The following is a 25,622-nucleotide window of genomic DNA, read 5'->3' as shown; positions in this document are numbered from 1 at the left end:
GTCGAGAACACCGACTACTTTGTCAATCGAAATTTTTTCGTTTTCAATAACCTCTGTCACTTTCTTCGCTATCGGAAGCGAATTATAATGACGAGGAACTTGTTTTAAATCATATCAAAGACGGAGCATATCGAGATGAAATACTACATTTGGTAAGGAATTATAAGCCAAATAAAATAAAAATATCTGCGCTGAAGATAAGGATAGTGCTGATAGATCAACTTCCAATTCATTACGCGCCCGCCGCGGCGTTCCCCCCGCCGAGCAGCGTGAAATTGATAAACAGATTTCGGATTTCAAAACATACTTTCGCTTTAGATCCTTTACATATTAACAAATATATATCGGAAATTCTATTTGATACAGTCGAAAGTTTAAGCTTACTTTTATAAAATTGCTCTTACAGTCTGCAAAAAATAATAAGCCAGATCCAATTCGAAAATTAAGGAACAACACAATCATCAACATTAACTGAAATAGATAATTTTAGCTTATACGTCCATTATACATAAAACGTGCACGCGAAAACGTATTCTGCACTTGCGCACACTCATATGCGCAGTCGTAAAAGGTCTTACGCGCACGCATAAACATCTATGCGCATGTGTCAACGCGGCGCATGCGCAGAAAGTTTTTAGTTTTGAGGTCCGGATTATAGATCATTCCAAATTATGGGTGTCCGAATTAACGACTTTTGACTGTAGTTTGTCATGGTAAAGGAATTATAAAATGAGCTGTAGCATTTATTACAGCACATTATGGAATTCCTATTGCATCTAAAGTCTGAAATGTTAGGACTGAAAAAATTGATTTAAAAATATTTTTAATAAAATTATTCGAGCTTGGCCTGATGGAATTACACTAACAGGACTCATTTAAATCATTAGATATTTGTTCTTTTTTATGTTAAAAATTTTAGTAAGCTGGCCCTGCAAGAGGCTAGCATTTAAAAAAAAAAAAAAAAAAAAAAAACTTTGCCCAAAAGGTAAGCAACAAAGTGGGAAATGCAAACAAAAAGAAAAATATACTTAAAGTTCAGATGGAAATTTCACTGATAAAAAACAATATAATATGGATATAATAAAAAATCGTTGACATGAGAAACTATACTGAAAATTATGATTATATATTTAAATAATAATGGTAATAAAAATATAGGATGTCGGATGATGATGGGGGAATTCTTTGATGCAGGTCTATCAATATGGAGTGTTCTAATCTCTGCTGGAAAATACATGTTCAGCGGTATCTACTCATGTAAAAAATAAGATCATTTGTAATGATTTGCAGTATCTGTACCCATTTACAAAGTTTATAAGCTCATATAGGTTCCAGGGAAAATCATGGAGAGATATTAAAGATTTTACAAACATGTGTCATACATGCTCAATGGGATTCAAGTTAACTAATCTTAATCACCATTTCGTATGAAGCACTGTTTCCAGTTTTAAATACTGGCTGACAATGTAAGCTCTGTGAACTTGTGCATTATCATTCATAAAAACAACATCAAGATCCATGGCTATGAGAAATGAACAAAGTATTGATCAAGGATGTGAGAAATCAATATGACTGATACAGCAGTCCCTGCTTCGACCATCAAATGATTGCTTTTTGTGCAAGTTACATGTTTAATTGTGAGTTCCGGACATTCAGCATACTGATAACCATCAGGAATCAATCTGGAGATCAAACCATGATCGAACCAATCTGTAAAGAGAATAGTACCCTGTTTTTGTGCAGTCCAGATGAAGTGATTTTGAGACTGACTCCAGCAGCTCCTTTGTGAAAGTGCTAATGAAATGCAAATTGTTGGCCATCTTCTCCACATAGTTGAATTTAATGTAACCATCTGTCACCACTTGGTAGAGATACTCTTGTTAATGTTTCAAGGTCAGAAACAAGCGATTGCCATTCAGCATTAAATGCTTACAAAGAATGCAGTCGTCTGAATGGTTGGACTCCACTCTTGGACATCCACTTATTGGTCTTCCCACCACAGGTTTTACTTTGATAGGAGTTCTGCATGCAGCAAATGATATTTAGGATTGGGCTTCTTCCAACAGTCACTGAACTTGTCATTTCATCTTTTTTTCGTCGCCTGACTTCTGAGCGTGAAGGTGCTCTGTCCCCTCGCTCGTCTCGTGGAGTTACTAGGACTAACACGTGGCAGCTTTGGTGTCGACGAAGCAATTGTGCCATATATGCTTATTGCACGGAATTACTCTGTGCAAATAATTTCTTGTGATTAACAAGAAAAAACTTAGAATTGTGGTCTTCTGCAGCCAGAGTACCCTCCAAGCTTGCATGTCGGCGCTTGACAGAGGCGCTGGTTGTATTCATCGGACATTCCACCTATTGCACACTCGGCGCGATGCGGGCAAAGTGGCTCTTAGTTTTTATTTATTATTTTATTTTATTTTTTTTTCCATCCTGCTCCTGCGGTCGATACTCTTTGTGAGTATGACATGATACACAATGACAGATCATTTGAAGGATTCTGCTGCAATTCCACCAGATATCAGCCCAGAAAAGAATAGATATAAAATGTCACATTCACCACCTAGCTCACCAATTTCAAAGATCATTGCTTATCCGGAGGAACGGAAAAAGCTTTTCCAAAATGAAGCGGAAACTGACCAGTTTATCACGTACCTGGAAAAACAATTACACATTCTCTCCACTGTTGAGGAATGCGCTAGACTCTCTGCACTAGCCCAAGACATATTAACTAGTGAAACAATTACTTATCATGCTTCACATAGACTACAACACTTTCTAATATGCATTTTAAACAAAACACGTGTTTTAGAAGAAAACCAAGCAATTACTGAAATTGAATATCGTGACCTGAAAATTAAAGAATTGGAACAAAAAGTCGATCACTTAATGAACGCCTTACATGGAGAACCATTTAAGGAACAACGTAAAAGACATAGGCGCCGTTCTTCGACTTCTACTAACTCTGACAATGAACAACTTGAACCTGCCATTAAAACCGCAAACAGATACAGTGGACTTGAAACTGAAATGAGTGAAATTAACATAGACAATAATAAGGGAAAAATGGATAATGAAAGTGAGGGTACATATAATCCGACGGCCCCTGAGCCCTCGAACAGTAGAAAAATCAGAGTTCCTCCAATTATTATCGATGATGTCCCTCTGTTGTGTAATTCGAAGAAAAAGGCTAGAGGGCGCTGTTGCTCGCTTAGTTGTGAGAGAATAAAGTTTGTTCATGTTGAAGGCGGCGGCCTAAGAATACGCTCTGTATATAGTAATTAAAATATTGTTTAAAATGTAAAAGTGTTAAAATTAGTAAACCCACTGAACCACCATCATCTGATTTGGAGATGCACAAAATTATTAGATGGTGCATCGGCGTAAGGAATTAAGGCTTTGTGAAGATTTAGGTGTTCGATCCAAGTGTTTCGATTTCAATGGATATTTCATATTCAAGTGACAATGGAATTCCAAATAAAGGTAGGGAAATCTTAAATTAATTATTTAGTGATTATTTGTAGTACATTAGTAAGTATTTATTATTGCTGTCATGGGTGTATTTAAATTAAATAAAATGGAAGAGAAGTTAGATAGATTGAAACGTAAACGTTCCACATTGAGATCGTCTGTTACTAGGTTAATTAAAGTGATTGAAGATAAATTAAAAATTGAAGGAGAGGAAAATTCGATTAAAGAATTACGAGAATTGTTTGAATTGTTAATCGAAAAGAAAAATAATTTGAGAACGCTTGATGATGAAATACAAGAGTTAATTGATGTTAACTTAATTGAAGAAGATTGTAGTATAAGCAAAGAATACAATGACAAATGTATAATTGCTAGTAGTCAAATTAAGCAGTTTCTAGGTGCGGTTACCGCAGTACCGCCAGCGAGGAATCCCCAAAGTTCTGATTTAAACCAGTATAGTGGTAATGGAATTTTGCATGTAAGTTCCAGTTCTAGTGGGAGTAGTACGCTGAAATTACCAAAATTAATGATTGATAAATTTTGGGGAGACCCCAAACAATGGAATGAATTTTGGAATAGTTTCGAAAATTCGGTACATAAAAACAAAACTCTTTCAAAAATACAAAAATTTGTATACTTAAAAACATTCTTAACGGGACAAGCTTCAAATGTTGTGTCAGGCTTTGAGTTAACAGAAAGTAATTATGATAGTTGTGTAGCATTACTAAAGGACAAATATGGTCGAAAAGACCTGATCATTAATTCATTCATGAATAAAATTCTCAATTTAGAAGCCGTTAAAAATTCTGCTAACGTAAAGGCTTTACGTAAATTATATGACAAATTAGAAGTTTCGATTCTGAACTGTACTCAGGAGCTGGTTAACTTTGTATTTAATAACAAAGATTATTATCACAAAGATATTTACTTTATTATGTATTTATTAATCATTTTGTTGCTGTAGAGGAACGATCTGGCTCCAAAATATTTTAAATTCTCAATCACAAAGCTGTAAGATCTGTTACACCAAGTACACAAAAGAAAAGAATACTGAATTCAAATTACGTAGGTCGAGAGTATAACGCGCTAGCAGCGCCTCCTGTCGGCAGCTCCTAATCACTACTGAACATACTCCCGACCTTGAAACCTTACGGGTTTCAAAATATTATTACAATTAGTATACACTATTTTAAAGCACAATAACAAACAATTGTAAGCAATAGCAATACAATGGTTAAATTTTAAAAGACACATTAAATCATAAATGCAATATAAACACTGGAAAGAAACACATTACAATATACAATACATAAATCTAATTACAATTCACAGGAAGAACACAAATGTCTCTCACATTTCTTTTTAACATTTTACCACCTGGTAATACTATGTTAATCACTCGAATTTTTTTATCTTTTCCAAAAATTATTTCTGCAATTCTACCCGTTAACCATTTTGTACTGGGCATGTGCTCATCCTTGACTAACACAAGTGAACCCACCTTAACATTATCTTTAGCAAACATCCATTTACTACGTTGTTAAAGGGTATTTAAATAGTCTCTCTTCCATAACTTCCAAATTTGTTGACTATATTTCGTTATTTTTTGCCACTTTGAGAGCCTATTTTCTGGTATCTCAACAAGTTTGGGTTCAGCTATTGATGTTAAAGGTCTCCCTATGAGAAAATGCCCGGGGGACAAGGTTTCAAAATTATCAAACTCGGATGATAAGGGAGTAAGAGGTCTGGAATTTAATACGCTTTCAATTTCTAGAATTACAGTGAGAAATTCTTCAAGAAACAGATGAGCATTGCCAATAATTCGTTTCAAGTGAAACTTAAAAGATTTCACCCCTGCTTCCCAAAGACCGCCAAAGTTTGGTGATTTAGGAGGGATAAACCTCCACTCAATGTTTTCACTTAGCAGGTATTTAGTCAGTGTTTCATCTGGGTGTTTAACCAATTTATGCAATTTTCTTAGCTCAATGCTTGCACCCACATAATTCTTTGCATTGTCACTGAATAATTTCGCACATTTACCCCTGCGACTAAAAAATCTTTTCAAACAAGCTATAAAGGCATCTGAAGTAAGATCAGAGATGAAATCTAAATGGATGGCTTTGGTGCTTAAGCATACAAATATGCACACATAAACTTTGTTTAGTTTACCCTTACGCTGATTAAATTTAATGTGAAATGGTCCACAAAAATCAGTTCCAACATTACTAAATGGGTAAGAAGGTGTTACTCGTTCTTTGGGCAGATCACCCATTATCTGAGTCTCAAAAACAGGTTTGTTTTTAAAACAAGTTATACATTGAAAAACAATTTTACGACAAACATTTCTGCCATTTAAGACCCAAAATTTACGTCGAACATGATACAATAATGCATTTGAACCAACATGCAAATATTTTAAATGATAATATCTCACAATTATTAAAGTTAATGGATGCTTATCTGGCAGAACAATTGGATTTTTCTCATATGTACTGAGGTCAGAATGTTTCAGTCTGCCTCCAACCCTTAGAACATTGTCTTTATCTAAAAAACAGTTTAAAGATTTTACCTTGCTGTTGCTGGGCAGTGAGGCACCTCTCTCAAGATGTTTTATTTCATCTACAAACTCACCTTGTTGGATTGACCTAAATAAATAGATTTCCGCTCTTCTCAACTCGCTAAATGTAAGGTGACCTGTAAGCTTTTCATTTCTAACATTATTGATAAATCTAAATACATAGCACATAACATGAACAATAGTTAAATAATTATTACTCAAGGAAAGAATATCATCAACTATGATTTAAAACAGTAAAGGCAATAGGAGAATGATCATTAGAGTCATCAGTTTTCTTTAGTTCATCAGAAAAGTCATCTAATGAAATTAGAATGTCATTATTGTCTACCGGAACATCAGTCTTTTCTCTCAAAAATTGGGGTCCATGCCACCAAATGTCACTGTTCAATAAAATGTCAGCACTGACTCCCCTGCTGAGGAGATCAGCTGGATTTTGCTTCCCAGGGCAGTGTGCCCAGGCACTGGTATCACTTAAACTCTGTATTTCGTTAACTCTATTGGCAACAAATGATTTCCATCGTTTCGTAGATCCTTTAATCCAATAGAGAGTTATTTTTGAATCCGTCCAAAAGAACACTAAGGAGGTCTTTTTCAAATCCACTGTTTTCTTGACTTTACTCGCTAGTCGGGCGGCAAGCAAAGCACCGAGTAATTCTAGTCTAGGTAGAGTGATTTTCTTTAGTGGCGTCACCCGACTCTTGCTAACCAATAAATTCACTTCGATATTACTATACTTCACAACTCTTGCATAAATAGCAGCACCATAAGCCTTTTGGCTAGCGTCGCAGAAGCAGTGTAGTTCTAAGATATCGGTTGACTCTTGTAAATTGAGCACATTTCTAGGAACTCGTAACTCTGAAAGGTCAGGAACTTCGGAGCACCACTGAAGCCATATTTTTTGTAGATCTACAGGTATTGCTTCATCCCAAGAAATTTTCTTCATCCATAAGACTTGTCGAATGAACTTTGCACGAATAGTAAACGGCGAAAGCAACCCAAGCGGATCAAAAATCCTTCCAATTGTACGTAGTAGGAATCGTTTGGTACTTTCGTTTTTAGACAGACTGTTCACTAGGCTCTGCTTTCCCAATATTAGACAATCTTCAGTAGGATTCCATGACAGTCCCAAAACTTTAATAGTGTTGACTTGTGGCTGTGTATCGAAACCTTCACGTGTCCAAAACTGCATCAATGTATTGTCATTCGTAGTCCATTTTCGTAGCACCATGCTAGCTTGGCTCATAATTGATGTAGCTTGAGTCGAGATCTCAAAAGCATCCGACACATTATCAGATCCAGAAATAAAATCATCCACATACAAACAGCGGTCTAAGCATTCTGTTGTAGTCGGGAATTCTTCAGAGTGCTTTCTCAGGTGAGTTTTCAAAGTAGCAGTCAAAAGGAATGGACTGCTCGTAACACCAAAAAGAACACGATTAAATCTGTAAACTTGAATTTTACCATTTTCTTCCCACAGAAAACGAACTGCATCTCTGTCCTTTTCGGCTAATAAAATTTGTAGGAAAGCTTTCTCTATGTCTGAAGTAAAGGCGACTTTGTTTAATCTTAAATTAACAAGAATGTCGAATATGTTCGAATTCAGGTTTGGCCCTGACCACAGGCAATCATTTAGACTTAAATGCTTAAAGTTATGACTGGAACTTGCATCAAATACTATTCTCATTTTTGTAGTTGCACTTTCCTCTCTAAAAACTGGTTGATGTGGCAAATAGAACACAGGTTTATCAACAGGTTCTTTGGGACATATAACTTTCTCTATAATATTCTTATTTTCATAGACTTTTAAAGTTTTAATATACTGCAAATGAAGATTTGGATCTTTTTGAAGTCTACGCATAAGTAAATTAAGTCTGTTTTTAGCAACGATGAAGTTATTATTGAGCTCTCCCCAATCTCTTTTCCACGGTAATTGAACCTCATACCGGTTATCTTTAAAACGAACAGTTTTTTCAAATGTTTCTAAAGATTGATCTATCTCATTTTCACTGGGATCATCTTTAATTCCTATAGACTCAAGTTGCCAAAATTTTTTAATTTCATTTTCTATACCACTATAATTATTAATTAATCCACAGTGAACTGCTCGCGTATTTTCAGTCTCTGAACCTAAAATGCTGCCAGTGGCTATAAAGCCAAAAACAGAATTTTGAAATCTTAGCTCTGAATTGGGCACTTCAACCTGACCGAATTTTAAGATCTGATAAAACACCTCTGCGCCTAATAATGCATCAATTTTTCCTGTTTTATAAAAGTTTGTATCAGCAAACTTAATGTTTTGAGGAAAATGTTCAGTCGGAACTTCTATATTATTTATTGGTATGGAGTCCGAGATTTTAGGCACGCACAAAAATTCTAAACTCATTTCAAAGTCAATACCGTTTGAAATAGAAGCACATACTTTAGAATTAATATTTATTCTCGTGTTATTTAATCCAGAAACCGCAACAGATATTTTTTCTCTTTTAATCCCTAACGAATTACCACATTCAATCGTTAAGAATGACGTCATCGAACCTACATCACACAAAGCGCGAACTGATTTTAATTCACCGTAGCAATCTCTTATTAAAATATTCGCAGTAGAAAGTAAAACATTTTTGGTCTGACGCATTCCGTTTACAGCTGTGCCGGCGAAACTACTTTCTTTATTGGTAGAAGAGTCATAAACAAATTTTTCAGCATTCGGGAGACTGACTGTCGTCTTCTCCCCCCCTACTTCCGGCTTTGAAATATGAGCACTTTCGTATTTATTTTGTTTTTCATTTTCGAAATGTAATAGCGTTGAATGCTTTCGTGAACATTTTTGACATCGATAATTAGACGAACACGTTCGAACGGAATGGTTTTTCAAACAATTAAAACAAAGCTTATTTCTTTTCACGAATTCCCACCTGTCATTGACAGAAAGCTGTATAAATTCCGGACACTTATATAATGAATGGAATTCTTCATCACGGCACTTTATGCATTTCAAATTTATATTTTTTGTATTAGAAGTGGATATCATACTCGTAAGTTTTTTATGTGGAGAATTATTACTCTTTTTTACCTCCTTTATTTTACTATTTTGAAGCGTTCTCGCTTGGCTTTGTAAAAACGAAAGTAATTGTTCAATCGTACCAAATTCTTCCGAGTTTTTTAATTCCTTTTCCCACCAGTATCGAGTTGATTTATCAAACTTATCCACTATCAAATATACTATCATTATTTCAGATAAGTTTTCTACCTTGTAGTTTAAAATATTTAAAGTTCGAATACACTCGTTCGTTACATCAATTAAATTTAGAATACAACTAGATGTCTCGCTAATACTCGGCTGATTCAAAAGCTTTTTTATTATAGCATTTAAAAGCTCACGTTTATTCGAATACCTATCTTCTAAAAGTTTCCAAGCTATATCGAAATTTGTATCCGAAATAGAAATAGACTGTATTACTCTCAGAGCTTCGTCCTTACAACTAGCTTTTAAATATTGCAATCTCATTGCATTACTCGAAATAGATTTGTTTTCTATTACACTAGCTTTAAACATATCTTTAAACATGATCCAGTTCTCTATTTTACCATTGAATGTTGGTACTGATAGCGTCGGTAACTTAACATCCGAAAACACATTTGAATTATTACTACTCGGCCCAGGAGAAACAGAATGTTCAGAATTCATCTTATTTTTTACTACTGCTAATTTACGTTTAATCATCAATAGCAACTCATCAACAATATCATCTGTATCTTCTTTATCCTTAATAAAGTTATCCAATTCTTCGGGTTTACATGCTTCAAAAATTGAATAAAATACAGATTTGAGTTCGTTAGAAATTTCATTAGTTTTAGTTTCAAATAGCTGCAACGCAACTGAATCTGAAACATCTAATGACGAAACAACTTTATCTTTATGGTTCGTCAGTGAACTTTTTAACACTCTTTTTCTAGTTTTTAGAGCTTCCATATTTATAACAGTTATACTCTTCAAATTTAATAGAGATTAAAATGGGAGAGCTCACCTTCGATTCTCGACGGACCACTTGAACTGTACTCAGGAGCTGGTTAACTTTGTATTTAATAACAAAGATTATTATCACAAAGATATTTACTTTATTATGTATTTATTAATCATTTTGTTGCTGTAGAGGAACGATCTGGCTCCAAAATATTTTAAATTCTCAATCACAAAGCTGTAAGATCTGTTACAGCAAGTACACAAAAGAAAAGAATACTGAATTCAAATTACGTAGGTCGAGAGTATAACGCGCTAGCAGCGCCTCCTGTCGGCAGCTCTTAATCACTACTGAACAGATTCGTAATTTGGAAACTTTAGAAGTAACTTCTGGCTCATATGGACATTTATTAATTCCAATATTATTAAAATTAATTCCGGACGATTTAGTTTTGGAATTTAATCGGCAAAGAGGATCGAAAGATAAAGTTGAAGTTTCGGAATTAACACAATTTATTAAAACGGAAATAGAATGCAGGGAAGTTTCAAATCTAGTATTAAGCGAAAGGAAAAATCCTGTGCCTCCGCGAGTCGATCAATCAAAATATGAAACTAGAAAATATGTAAAAAATACACCCACGGCTGCATTTCATACTGCAGTTAACCGAAAATGCATCTTTTGTGATAATTTGCACGAGTCATTTAAATGCGAAGTGAATGTTTCTGATAAATTAAAGAAACTAAGATCCGAAAACCGCTGCTATTCTTGTTTTAAAAAATTCCATACTTCAAAAAGGTGCAGAAATAAAACTAAATGTAATAAATGTGGCGGTATGTATCACAATGAATCGATTTGTACTAATAAATCCCTTGTAAACAAAAAGTTGGAACAAGGTTATTCCAAAAACGAAACTGAATCTCTGACTTTGAATTCTGAGGAAAGAAATAAAGTTCAAAACTTAAAATTGATTGCTTCTGTTCCTCAATGTGATAATAATAATGACTGTAATGCCAGGGAAATATTATTACAAACTTGTACAGTTTATGCTTGTTCTAAGTATAAATCAAAATTAACTAGATTAATTCTTGATCAAGGCAGTCACAGATCCTTTATAACGAAAAAATTGGCCGACCATTTAAAACTTACTCCAATCCGTTATGAAAGACTTTCTGTTTATTCATTTGGTGCGACGAAGGCAATGAATCATTCCTATTCGGTCGTTGAAATCGAAATTCAGAATTGGAAACAAAATAATAAAATAAAAATTGAATGTTTGATCTCGGATGTTATTTCCTCGGCGTCCATCAGTGTGCCTAGTGGGGTTGCAGATCGCCGATTGCGCAAGAAAAAATAACATAGATGTTGAGATATTAATTGGAGGGGATGAATTCTGGAATGTAGTTTATTCTGAAAGAATTAAAATATCTGAAGGGTTGTACGCAGTCAGTTCTGTGTTTGGTTGGGTTGCCGCAGGAATCGAGAAAAATAAAACAAACAAAAATTGTTCTGAAAATTTAGCGGTAATGACAAACACTGTTGTGTTGAAAGATTTAAAAGGTTTTTGGGAATTAGAACATATGGGAATTAATGATTCTGATGATTATTCCGATATTGACTGCGAAATAGTAGACCAGTTTGAAAGAAATTTGCAGTTTAAAAACGGAAGATATGAGGCAAATTTAATCTGGAAATACAGTCCGAATAATTTAGGAAATAATTTTGAGGTAGCTAAGAAACGATTCGCAAACCTTCACGATAAACTAAGTAAAACTCCGGAGATTTTTCGGGAATATAAAAATATAATTGAGAACCAGATATTAGAAGGAATTGTGGAGGAATGTCCAAATAATGATACAAATTTGGGATATTTTATGCCGCACCGAGCAGTGATACGACCTAGTGAAACTACTAAGGTAAGAATTGTGTACGATGCTAGCTCAAGGACAGAGGACACGAATTCGTTAAATGACTGCCTTGAATCGGGACCTAATCTAAATCCAAATATACTAGACATTATGTTAAATTTTCGTAAGTTTAAGATAGCGTTTTGTGGAGACGTTGAAAAAGCCTTTTCGATGATAGGAATTGCTGAAGGTGATAGAAAATTTCTAAAATTTCTTTGGTTTAATGAAAATAATGACTCCTTTAAGATTATGCAAATGTGTCGCGTAGCTTTCGGTTTGACTATATCTCCTTTCATTTTGGCCGCCACTATAAAATATCACATTCGAAAATATAAAGATAAAATGCCGGACAGTTTCCAAATGTTAAATTCTTCTGTCTATGTCGATGACCTATATTTTGGAGCAGGAACGGTTGAAGATGCATATCGGTTATCTGTAGATGCGGTTAATATATTTAAGGATGCTGGGATGAATTTCAGAAAATTAAGAACTAATTCTAAAGCATTAAACGATTTATGGGTCTCAAATGGGATTAAGGAATCAGATAACAAATTAACTAGTGAATCGAATTTCTTAGGCATGATTTGGAATTCCATTGAAGACGATATAAAGTTAAATTTAAAAAATTTAATTGACTTTTCTACTGGAAACGATTTTGCTACAAAAAGGAAACTTTTGCAAAGCATCGCCCAAATATACGATCCATTTGGATTTATTGCACCCTTTGTTATTCGGGCGAAAATTATTATGCAAGAAATCTGGTGTTCCGGTTCTGACTGGGATGAGGTCCTTCCTGCAGAGATTAAGGACAAATTCAACATTTGGCGGGAGGAACTTAATAATTTAACTGAAATATCGATACAGAGAAATTTCTTTGATGACGATCCAATGAATATAAGCCTTCACCTATTTTCGGACGCTAGTCCTAAAGCATATGGGGCCATCTCATATTTCAGATATTGTACGAGTGATTCTAAAATTAAAACTTCCTTTATCATGTCGAAATGCAGAGTTGCACCTTTAAGAGCAATCACTCTTCTTCGTTTAGAGTTAATGGCAGCATTCGTGGCTGCTCGAATGTATAAATATTTGAAAAAATTGTTTGGTGATTTAATTGAGTATGTTTATTTTTGGAGTGATTCCGAAATCGCCATTACTTGGATTAAAGGTTCGCCAAATAATTGGAAACCATTTATCGCCAATCGTGTTACAGAAATACAGAGTATATGCAACAAAAAATTGTGGAACCACTGCGAAGGAAAACAAAATCCTTCCGATTTACTAACTCGAGGAATTAGTGCTCAGTCACTAGTTAAGAATGATCTGTGGTGGCATGGGCCACACTGGTTACGTTTTCCTACTGAAAGCTTTCCAAAACAAAAGAAATTAAAACCAAATTCAGAATCGTTGGAGTTAAGAAAAGTTATTATTTTGACTGTACCTGTAATTAACAATGAATCCCCAATTTTGCATATAGAAAAATTCAGTTCTTTAGGAAAATTACTTCGAATTACTGCCTATGTATTTAGATTTATTGGGAGGCTTCGAAAAAAGTCTACAGAGAATGGACCTTTAAGTGCTTTTGAGATTAAAGCAGCTGAACATTATTGGGTAAAAATTACGCAACGAGAATCGTATCAAGCGGAAATAATTAAGTTATCAAATAAAAAATCAATTCTCGATTCTTCCATCTACTCCCTTAATCCAAGGCTTGATGAGGAGGGAATTCTTCTGTTGAAAGGTCGCATTCAATTTGCAGACTGTCACGAGAATTTAAAACATCCTATTCTATTACCCTCAAAATGCAAGTTTACCGAGTTGATCATCATGGACTCGCATGAAAGGGTATTCCATGCTGGAGTTAATTCGACACTAACTCAGATCAGAGACAAATATTGGATCATTAAGGGAAGACAGCGTGTTAAGACTATCATCAGAAAATGTGTGATATGCAAACGATATAGTGCTCGTCCTGGGGTACAGGATATCGCTTCACTTCCTCCAGACAGAAACCAAGGCACCTTCATTTGCTGCGACCGGGTTGGACTTCGCCGTTCCATTTTTTACGAAAGACAGGCAAGGTAAAGTTTACATGCTGTTGTTAACGTGTGCGGTCACTCGTGCCTTACATATAGAGATAGTAACTGATCTCAGCACTGAAAGATTTTTGCTAGCTTTCCGAACATTTTTAGCTCGCCGAGGACTGTGTACCACCGTGTACTCCGATAATGCCAGGACTTTTAAAAGAGCTGATAAAGAACTAAAACATATTTTTAAAACTTTGAGTGATTCATCTGTGAAAGAATTATTTTCTGCTAGAGGCATAAATTGGAAATTTATTATTGAGAGGGGTCCATGGTGGGGAGGGTTTTGGGAGCGTATGGTATGAACCATAAAATCTAGCTTGCGAAAAATTATTGGTCGATCATCCCTTACTGTGAAAGAGCTTGAAACAGTGCTCATTGAAATCGAGGCAATGATTAATTGTAGACCAATTACCTACGTGTTTACCGATCCCAATGAACCTTCTCCACTAACACCCTCTCATTTTCTGGTTGGTAGACGATTGCTATCTCTGCCTGCTAATAAAATAACATCAAATAATTTGATTGGGTCAAGAAATTCAATTATTAAACGATATAAATACCATCAAGATATTTTAAATCATTTTTGGAAGCGTTGGAGATCAGAGTATCTTTTTAATCTGAGATCTGCCAATATTTGTCCTCCACACTCTAACGCATCTCAGTTTAAAATCAACGATATTGTCTTGATTCATGACGACAAACATCCCAGAAATCTTTGGACAATAGGTAAAATTTTGGAATTAATGCCAGGCAGCGATGGTAAAATAAGATCTTGCATAATTAAAACACCTACTGGTACCTTAAAAAGGCCTATACAATTGTTATATAATATGGAACTTAACTAATGTTTGTATTTTGTATTTTTAGGTTTGATTCTCCTGACCTTGCTGATAGGTATCATTTAATGTTTTGTAAAATTTTATGTGCTTATAATTATGTATGCATGTTTGTTATATTTAACCATTTCTCCAGGATTTATTGTCGAAATATTAATTGAATATTCTAGAATATATTATTGAAAGATGAACTCTCCACCGAGTTCAGGTGGGGAGTGTTGTGTAATTTAAAGAAAAAGGCTAGAGGGCGCTGTTGCTCGCTTAGTTGTGAGAGAATAAAGTTTGTTCATGTTGAAGGCGGCGGCCTAAGAATACGCTCTGTATATAATAATTAAAATATTGTTTAAAATGTAAAAGTGTTAAAATTAGTAAACTCACTGAACCACCATCATCTGATTTGGAGATGCACAAAATTATTAGACCCTCAAGCTGATAAATTCCTGGCCGAGTTCAGTGTTCAGACGGAGAAAACAATTACAGGCCAATTAAAAGGCACCAAATTGCATGTGACTCTCCCTGATGCAGATGCTCACAGATATGTGAGAGAAGTCATTAAGGAGAAAAAGTTAAAATCTCATCAGCTCCAAGATGAAAAGGTATTAAATTGTCAGTATTGTATTGTCATACGAGGACTGCCTGTAACTATGGACCATCAGTACATAGTACAAGAATTAAGAAATCAAGGGTATGGAGCTACCTACAACTAATATAACTAATCTTAGAACCTATAACTAATCTTAGAAATAGACGCGAAAACAAACCAATGCCGCTGTTTCTAGTGCATTTGCCAAAAAACGAACAAAACAAAACCATTTACAACCTCACTTACATCGGCTATCTCAGAGTTACCGTAGAGGCACTTAAAAGAAAACCAGGACCTCCACAGTGCTATAGGTGCCAGGGGTTTTTCCACAACTCATTATTATGCACAAGAGAATGGGTGTGTGTGAGATGTGGGGGCCTACATCGTTCGACGACCGGCGAATGTCAATTAAAACCAGAAGAACCAGCAAGGTGCTGTCACTGCGGGGGGCCGCATCCTGCGTCCTTTTCCGGTTGCCCGGCCATACCTAAAACAAAAAGGAAAACTGACAATTGCATCCCAAGCCAGCCGCCTGCCAATAACCCCTGGACAAGCAATACAGAAAATTTCCCGCCACTCACAGAACCAGCTGCTGCTGCTCAGACAGAAACCTCAGAGATAATGCAAAAATCTGACGATCTCCTCAGTCTCAAGTCCCAAAAAGTCATAGGAAATGACATCAAAAACGGAATAAAAACAATCAAACAAAAAACGTCAATATTTGACAAAATAGAAATAATTGTGGACATTATTGAAAAAAATCACTAGTCACATTTAACACTCCTGCAGCAAATAATAGCAGATACTACAGCATTCTCACTTGGAATGCCAATGGACTTTTTTCCAGAAAAGATGAATTAAGCGACCTCATATTAGAACTCGAGCCGGATGTAATCTTAGTTCAGGAAACTCATCTCAAGCCAGCCAGGACGGTCCTCTTTCCAAATTACTCGTACTTTGCCTACAGATGTGATAGACTCTCAGGACGAGGTGGCGGGGTCATCACGTATGTTAAAAGCAGTATGTCACACTTCCACAAACCAGTGCTCACAAACAGCTTTGAAAACGTCAATGTCATTATCACAATTGACAATACCTCACTTGCAATTACCAATATTTACATACCACCCACAAATCACCTAAACATCACAGAACTCAATAGCCTGCTCACTTCACACCCCAAATCAATAGTAGAAGGTGATTATAATGCAAAACACCCTAGCTGGAATCCTGGTCGAGCAAACAGGAACGGCAACTTACTTTTTGATCTCATTAATCAAAATCGTTACTCACTGCTAGCACCAGATGAACCCACGCATTTCTCCCTAAACAAATCGACAATCATTGATTTCTTCATCGCAAGGGATTTTCCATACCAGCACGAAATTGCCTCAATCCCAGCACTCTTTTCAGATCACAATCCAGTATTAATGAAAATATTTACAAATGCTTTGACTACTACCCCCCCTTCACTACTACGCTCAGTTGGTGTTACAAACTAGCCCAAATTTACCAATATTATTTCCAGTACAGTCCCAGGCAACCCCCTCATTAATAATAAAGAGGATATTAATAAGGAAGTTGAGAAATTCACCAATCAGATCAAAGCAGCTATTAATGACGCTACAAATACTTTCTATGTCAACAGACGTTTCCAACCCCTTCCACGTAACATAAGGGAGCAGATTATCATAAAAAATAGAGTACGCAAATTCTGGCAAAACACCCGATACCCTCAGGCCAAACGCAGACTAAATTCACTTCAAAATAGTATCAAAAGAGCAATCAAGGAGTACAAAAACAGCAAATGGACAAATTTTCTAAATACACTTTCTACTGAAGATAACTCAGTGTACGACATCTCTCGTAAACTTAAAAACTCCTATAAGCTAATCCCCCCCTTACATGGACCGTCGGTAATGGTTTACTCTGATCTTGACAAAGCCAACACAATAGCAGATGTCATTCAAGACTCATTCACTGCAAATCTAGCCCCTTATGACAATGATCAATATTGATCACGTCAACTCAGTGGTTGATAGCTATCTTGGCTTCCGGCTCCACTTAATTTCACCTTTCTTGCCACACCAACACTTGTTGCTCAATTTATCAGTGCACTTAAAAATAAGAAGGCTTCTGGCCAAGACAAAATTCCAAATAAAGCATTAAAAAATCTCCCCATAAACGAGATTACTTACCTTACCAAACTCATCAATGCTATTATTAAATACTCGTATTTTCCATCAGCTTGGAAAAATGCATCTATCATAGTTTTCCCAAAACCCAAGCCAAATAATACATTTCCACAAAACTACAGGCCAATAAGCCTGCTAAGCAGTCTATCCAAAATCACGGAAAAAATTATTTTGTATTTTATTCACAAAAACCTTCCAGTCAGCCATTACACACCCTCAGAACAGTTTGGTTTTCGTCATTCACACAACACTACACATCAACTTCTAAGAGTCATCAGTTACATTACAGATAGTTGCAATGCCAAAATTCCCACAGGAGTAATTTTCTTAGAAGTGTCAAAGGCCTTTGACAGAGTATGGCACAAAGGCCTCATTTACAAACTTATCAAATTGGACTTCCCAGATCATCTTATTCCACTAATAGCTTCATATCTTAGTAATCGCACATTTACCATCAAAATTCGCAATACGCAGTCCTCCACGCGACCCATCACAGCTGGCGTCCCCCAGGGAGCAGTTCTCTCCCCCTTACTCTATAATATTTATACATATGACATACCCAAATATGCCACTATTACACTAGCATTCTTCGCTGACGATACGGCCATTCTCACGAGGGCAATACATGCAAATCACATTCGACTTCAATTACAGCATTACCTAATAGCACTAGAGCATTGATTCACGCTTTGGAGAATTGCAATAAATACTAATAAATCAAAAGCAATCATCTTTCGTAAAGGTACCTCCAATTACACCCCAAATTTTCGATGATGATATAGAATGGGTCTCCGAGGTGAAATACCTAGGGATCACTCTGGATAGCAAACCCACCTTTAGGCAACACTTCGGTGCTGTCACAGAAAAATTTAAAATGACAGCGACCACTCTCAGGCAGACACAGTGTACTTTCAATATCCGACAAAGTTATACTTTACAAAATGATACTCAAACCTGCTCTTCTCTATGCCTGCCCTATATGGGGACAAGCGGCAAAAATGCATATCAAAAAGCTACAAATTCTGCAAAATAAAATGCTTCGTGAAATTGTAAATGCACCATGGTTTATTCCAAATAACACCATTCACACTGATCTCAAAATCAATACCATTGCAGAATATATACGCATACTCTCCACCAACTTCTTTCAATCAGTCCAATTCCATCATAATCCAGAAATTTCAAACCTTCGATACACTCCAATCCCTGTTGAAAAACACAGGTATCCAGCACATATACTTGCCTCATAACGCAGGCATTAATACGGATACAGCGTCGATACAGCTACTACTCAACAAAGACACTACATTACCTCCCATTTTACTGCTAAACTAGTGTGGCCCCGCCACCGCCTCGCCGATTGAAGAACGGCTCACCTCAATTCTATACTCAACCACCAGTCTCGGACAGCTCACCAACGAACTCTAGTTCCTGATAATTTTAATATGAAACAGTAAAAAAGCGCCTCGCGCTCTGAAACTATAACAAAGCATATGATCTTCGTTGTCAGTCACTGACATCATCATCATTCGAGGGGTGGAAGCCGAGGGAGTAGGTTCTTTGTCGAGATTGTGCCTGCCTCCGATCCAGTCTCAGCGTGTAAGCCCTGTCTGATTCAGAGTGGGGTGCAGATTGCGACCACGTGCAAACTCAATCCTCTTGCATCAGCATTTTTAAATGCTAATCGACGGTTGGTATTTATTTAAAAAAGCCTTGATGCTTTTATTATTTATTTATTTTATTATTTTAGGAATTATTTTTCGCTTTTTCTTGCGAATTGCGCTTAATTGCTGGCACGTGTGACACCTCGCCATTTTGCTACCGCGTGTTGCGGCGCTTACTTGCGTTAATTAATTAACTCAGTTAAGTAATAATTAATTAAGTAAATTTAATTTTTCTGATTAAATTTATATTATTGCGTGCGCGTAATTTATTGAACTTTGGTCGTTGTGTCTGCTTAGTTACCCCCAAGCTCACGCTGTTAGGTGTGAGTCAGGGGCCTAGTAGACTTTCGCCCGCTCATCCGTCTGCCGGGACACCATCGAGTGGGCTCTGTTCCGGGGCGCGGGACTCTGGATTTCTTGATTTTTGGAATGCGACAATGGATACGATACTGGATGCCGTGAGGGTTCAAATCAAGGAGCTCGAAATTATTCGCCAACAAAATGGCACATTTGCTGATACAGAAGTTAAGATGCACAACTTCTTACTCAGTATGTTAGATATGCTAGTTGGGGTTAACTCACAGTTAACACAACAGGATTAATATAAAACATCGTATAACTTGATACAAAGTAATAATGTCGAAAATGACAGGGACAGAAGTCCGATTAAATTACATGTTAATCAATTAAATGAAATATCTCTGGACCAGCCGACAAGTTCTGATGATGACCTGCCAAAGACCAAAGGTGATCAGACAATCAGAAAACGTACACAAAGACCAAATCTTAATAAAATTAAGCTTAGTAGTCCATCGGAAAATACACCACAAAGGCCACACTGTCAGGATATCTCAAATGAATAAGCTACGTCAGTAGCAGTCAATGATAACACACAAAATCAGAATAATGAAAACATGGATACTACTCCACCAGACAATGAAAACTCTAATGCCACAAATTCCAATAATCAGACACAAAACAATAGAAATTCTAGGATTCCTCCCTCCTATTACACTTAAAGAAAACAAACTGAGTTGGAACGAAATTAGTGCGATTTTCAGTCAAAGGAAAATCATATTTCACGGAGAACGCATACCCACGGGTAGTATTAAAGTTATTACCCAATCTCCAGATGACTTCCGGACTGTTGTTCAAATATTAAAAGAAAAACAGGTAGAACATCATTCTTATATCCTCCCAGAGGATCGATATCTAAAAGTTGTCCTTAGGGGCTCACCGAAAACACCAAGATCGAGGATATTAAATCCGAATTAGAGCAACTTAATTATCAGATCAAAGATATCAAACAGATGACTAGACGTCGCAGTGGTCATCAAACTCCCATTGTTCTTGATATCTCTTCCTAAGAACGAAAAGTCAAAGGAAATCTACAACGAAAGATTTTTATGTCACATGAAGATTAAATTCAAAGAATACCTAGGCAGACAAGGACCCCTGCAATGTTTTCGTTGTCAGGGTTTAACCACACTCAAGCGGGTTGCAACTATGCACCCAAATGTGTCAGATGCGGTAAGGAATACTTTGTTAAGGACTGCCCAGATAAGAATAACAAAGACAAGCCCTTATTCTGTGTAAACTGCGGGGGTTCTCACACTTCCAGTTTCAGGGGGTGGGAGAAAAATCCGACAAACCTAACAACTACCCCAGTAGGGTAATTGAGAATAAATCGTATTCGCAGGCGCTGTCTTCAGGCCTATACTCTGATATTCTAAGTGAAGCAAAACAAGTCTTCACAAACCTTGCGGAACTCGTTTCCGTCATCAAAAATGCTGGGTTTCAAATATCGCAGCAAGTCAAAGTGATTAAACAAACTAATCAAGAGCTAAAAACCTCTACTACTGCTGATAATGGGTCAAGTTTAGACCTACAAGTGTTCCCATCTCTATTATGACTTGGAATGCAAAAGGCATTCACTACAAGATTACGGAACTTTCAAATTTTCTTACGAGTCATGACATAGACGTGGCTATGCTTACTGAAACCTTTGCTACGCCAAGTACAAACATGAAGATTCCGAATTATAACTGCTACAGATGTGACCGTCTAAGTCACCGAGGTGGGGGGGGTCGCCATTTATGTCCGTAACTCTTTGCAATCCTGTATAATAAAGGACGAGCGCTTTAATGAGCATGAGCTAGTCACTGTGTTTGTCCTCCTTCTACACTATGGAAATGTTTATTTCAACTCAATGTACAGCCCGCCGAAAAATATTCTTGACATCAATTACCTGGCCAAAATTCTGGACACCAATAAGCAAGTCATACTTGCGGGAGACTTAAATGCCAAAAGTCATGAATGGAGTTGTAGAAGGACAAACAAAAATGGAATTGAATTATCGGAGTTTATTAAAAATCACCCGGTCTGTTTTCATGTTCCTAGTGAATACACTTATCTTCCGCAGAATCCAAATACTGGTGACATTCTGGATATTTTCCTTTCCACCACTTCTTTATCCTTCGATCTAGAAGTACATCAAGGACTAGATTCGGATCACTGCCCGGTCATTGGCGACCCTAGGTACGAACAAGGATGTCCTGGATGATTATATCAATTCGACTAATTGGAAGGTCTTTCATGAAATTCTCACTGAATGTCACAATAATAATCTTAGACTACGCACACCGGACGACATCGAACTTGCTGCCAATCAGCTTACTTTAGATATTCAAAATGCCTACAAAGCGGCTACTAGAAAAATCCCTAGATGGCAAGTTACTGACAAGTTGCCTAACAGGATAAAAAATCTCATCAAAGATAGAAATAAACTTAGGAAAAGGTTTCATTTTACCTGTGATCCGAATACAAAGAAAAATATGAACAGACTTAGCAGAAAGATTAAAAAGCAGATTACTATGCATCGCAAAGAATTTGGGGATGAGAAGATCGAGAGCTTTAATGAACCAAGTAGCTCTTTCTGGTCATTCGTAAGACGCTTAAAAAATAAAACTACTGTCAATAGGCCAGTTTATCATGAACACGGCATTGCACTCACAGACATTGAGAAAAGTAACACTCTTGCAGAGCACTTCGATAAACAGTTCACCCCAAATACCGCCCCTTGCAACCAGGAGTTTTCAACTGTTGTCAGCTCCACAGTGACCGACTGGACTCGTACAAACGACATGCAAAATCGTTTAGATCTCACTTCACCTCAAGAAATCTTGAACATTATTAAAAAGCTCAGAAATAGAAATGCCCCCGGGCAGGATAATGTGAACAATGTGGCGCTGAAATGGCTGCCTATTAATATTGTCAACCGTCTCACAGGTATTTTAAATGCTTGCCTGTACAATAGTTATTTTCCATGGTTATGGAAGACTGCTAAGATGATTCTGCTCCCCAAGCCGGGGAAAAATCTGACGAAGCCGGAAGGGTACAGGCCTATCAGCCTGCTTCCCAGTATGGGGAAGATACTTGAACGAATCATCCTTAGCCGTATACAGCCCCGTCTTGATAAGCTACCACTCGAACAATTCGGATTTCGGAAAGCCCTTTCTACGACAAAGCAGCTAGTACGATTGAATGAGTTCATAGTGGACGTGGCGAAGGCATTCGACCGCGTCTGGCATGAGGAGCTTATTTACAAGTTAATTAACTTAAAGTTCAGCTGCGAGTTAATAAAGATCATCCATTCTTTTCTGTCCAACAGGACAGAAAATTCTTTATTCAAACTTCTTTATTCAAATTGGTAAAAGTATTTCAAATAAGAGGCATGTGAAGGCCGGGGTCCCGCAAATTTCTATTTTCGGACCTGTGCTCTATTTATTCTATGTGGCAGACCTACCTGCAGAACACTTGGACTAAAACTTCTTCTTGGGATGCTATGCAGACGACACAGCCTTTGCTGTCAAGTCTGAATCGCCAAATTTTGCCGTAAAGAAATTACAAAGATTTATGCCCAAGCTTGAGCAGTGGTGCGCTATGTGGAAAATCGCAATTAATGCTGACAAGTCCAAACTCCTAATTTTCAAGAAAAATAAGATGAACCATCCCTTGACTGTCCAGCTGGAACTCTTTGATACCGTAGTACCTGTGGTCGAAAGCGCTACGTATTTAGGACTTAAATACAATTCAAACTTCCTATGGGAAGGATCATATTAATTACGTCAGGGGCAAGACTATTGGTGTCATTCAAAGTCTCACGCCTTTTCTGTCTGCGACTTCTAGATTGGATATGAAGCGCAAAAGACATATCTATAATTCCATAATTCGGCCTATTTTTGCGTACTCGTCTCCCGCATGGGCCACGGTTCAGAAGAAGGAGCTGAGCAAACTTCAGATTACTCAGAACAAAGTTCTAAGAATGATAACTAATGCCCATTATTACGTCTCAAATCAGACTCTTCATCGAGACCTAAAAATGGATTCAATAGAAATGTATTTACATAAGGCCAATGTTAATTTCTTTAAAAAGGCCCAGGACTGCAATCACATGAACGACCTTAATGTCTTAAGCTATATTTTTCTGGAAGAAGATGCTTCGTTATGACCACTCGCGGCCCACCTCGCCCGGGACTTAAATTTCCCTACATAATTTGCCACGCAAAATGTAAACATAGTGTATATATTTTGAGTTCTCAATTGTATTTATATTAATATTTTGTATCTTTTTAACTTGATATTACTGCACCCTATGTATCATAATTGTAGATAATATTATCGCTACTGCACTTTTTATGTATCATGTTTTGTATTTCACATGTCCTGAAAGAAATTGTCGGATTTGTCTGTGTCTTCTTTAATACAACAACACAAACATGTCACACAGTATCCTTACGGCTTCTGTTTCGTGCACTTCTCACTACGCTCACCTCTCAATGGCTTTGCGACTCATGGTCGCCTCCTGTAAACCACCTTTGACTTCCACAATTGTCAAGAATGTTCAAAGTCATGTGCCCGCTGGGCTTACTCTCATGAGCCGGACAAGTTGCGCTATTGCGCGACAATTCGGCTATATCGGTACAGACGAGACGATACGAACAGTCACTGGCTTGTTTTGAAACACCTTTACTATTTTCTATTATTTGGAACTATTCAATGATGTCATCTACACATTTTTCAAAATTTAGCTATTATTTGAATTTTCATTTTGATGTTTCTAATGCAAAGGTACTAACTGCACAAAAAACAGGTTGCTTTAATATCTATTTGTTTTCTTATTTAAAAATGTTAATCAGAATTTTTCAATGGACTAATTTCCACATATAGACACTGAGTTTTTAAACAGAAAGCTACTTATTAATTCTTTGAGTATGTAAGCTATTTACTAATTCTTTGACTGAATGTGATAATTCTGAAAGCTTTCTTATTTTAAATATTGCTTCAGATGATTTTCTTTTTAGTGTTCATACAGTTTTTTGAATTGCTGAAAATAATTTGTGTGTTTATAAAAGAAAAAAATCATGTAAATTATTTTATCAAGTAATTCAATATTTAACAACAATTTGAATGCAATTAAACTACTTAAAATTTCCCAATCTAAAGTTTGATTTCATATCCATCAAATGTGTTAGTTTTAATTTATCATATTTCCATGTTACTACTTTTCTTACTTTTGTTATACTTACTTACTATTTATATTTTTAATATAAGCATTTTATATGCATAACTTTATGCATTCACTATGTCCTTATTCAAAATCATATTCAATCAACATTTCAAAAGTAATTTTATTAGGTATAGCTAGAAAGAAAATATAACAGTTTCTTCCCATTATTTAGGAAAGTTCACTGAAAAAGTGTGGAAAACATTAATGTTGAGTGTTCCTGTTGGGAAAACAATATCTTATGCTTATCTTGCTGCACTTACTGGAAATAACAGAGCAAGCAGAGCAGTTGGTACAGCAATGAAAAAGAATCCAATTCCAATTATAATTCCTTGCCACCGTGTTTTGAAATCCGATGGAAGTTTAGGACAATACTCTGGAGGGGAAAATATCAAGGAATGGTTAATTAATCATGAAAACAAATGTATAGTGATGAATACATGATGTTACAATCAGCATTTGATTTATTTTGCATGTTCAAGATTAAATATACATATATATGTTGTAGTAGTTAAATAAAGTAATAAATTTATTCTAGAGCTTTAGTATTTGTAAATACTTTAATATTTTATGTTAAGAACTTAAGTAATGAAATATTGGTACTTTTCCACTTCGCCGGCACAAATATCGCCATGCAGACTTTATTGGCGACAACATACAGTATACACATAAAAAATGTTAACAAATGCTAGTTCTAAGAATTTTTTATTTTGAAAGCATTAACATTTTAATATCATTTTAAAATTTTGTAAAAAGCCTGTGATGTTGGGAGGCCCCAA

The 25,622-nt window shown here is 36.2% G+C and overlaps 1 protein-coding gene across 1 annotated transcript in view; it reads left to right on the top strand.

Moving 5' to 3' along the window:
• Positions 1-25,388, top strand: part of agt (O-6-alkylguanine-DNA alkyltransferase) — a 58,637-nt gene extending 33,249 nt beyond the window's left edge. The window contains exon 3 of the mRNA XM_085827739.1: positions 25,019-25,388. Coding sequence (XP_085683865.1) covers positions 25,019-25,287 — 269 coding nt within the window. The 3' untranslated portion in view covers positions 25,288-25,388. The remainder of the gene's footprint in view (positions 1-25,018) is intronic.
• Positions 25,389-25,622: the final 234 nt, after the last annotated feature.

Source organism: Stegodyphus dumicola, chromosome 12 (assembly GCF_044657685.1).
Source record: "Stegodyphus dumicola isolate Sdum_Otavi_A_Nest chromosome 12, ASM4465768v1".
Classification (NCBI taxonomy): Eukaryota; Metazoa; Arthropoda; class Arachnida; order Araneae; family Eresidae; genus Stegodyphus; species Stegodyphus dumicola.
Note: the sequence above shows the minus strand (reverse complement) of the source record. Positions and strands in the feature narration are given on the sequence as shown.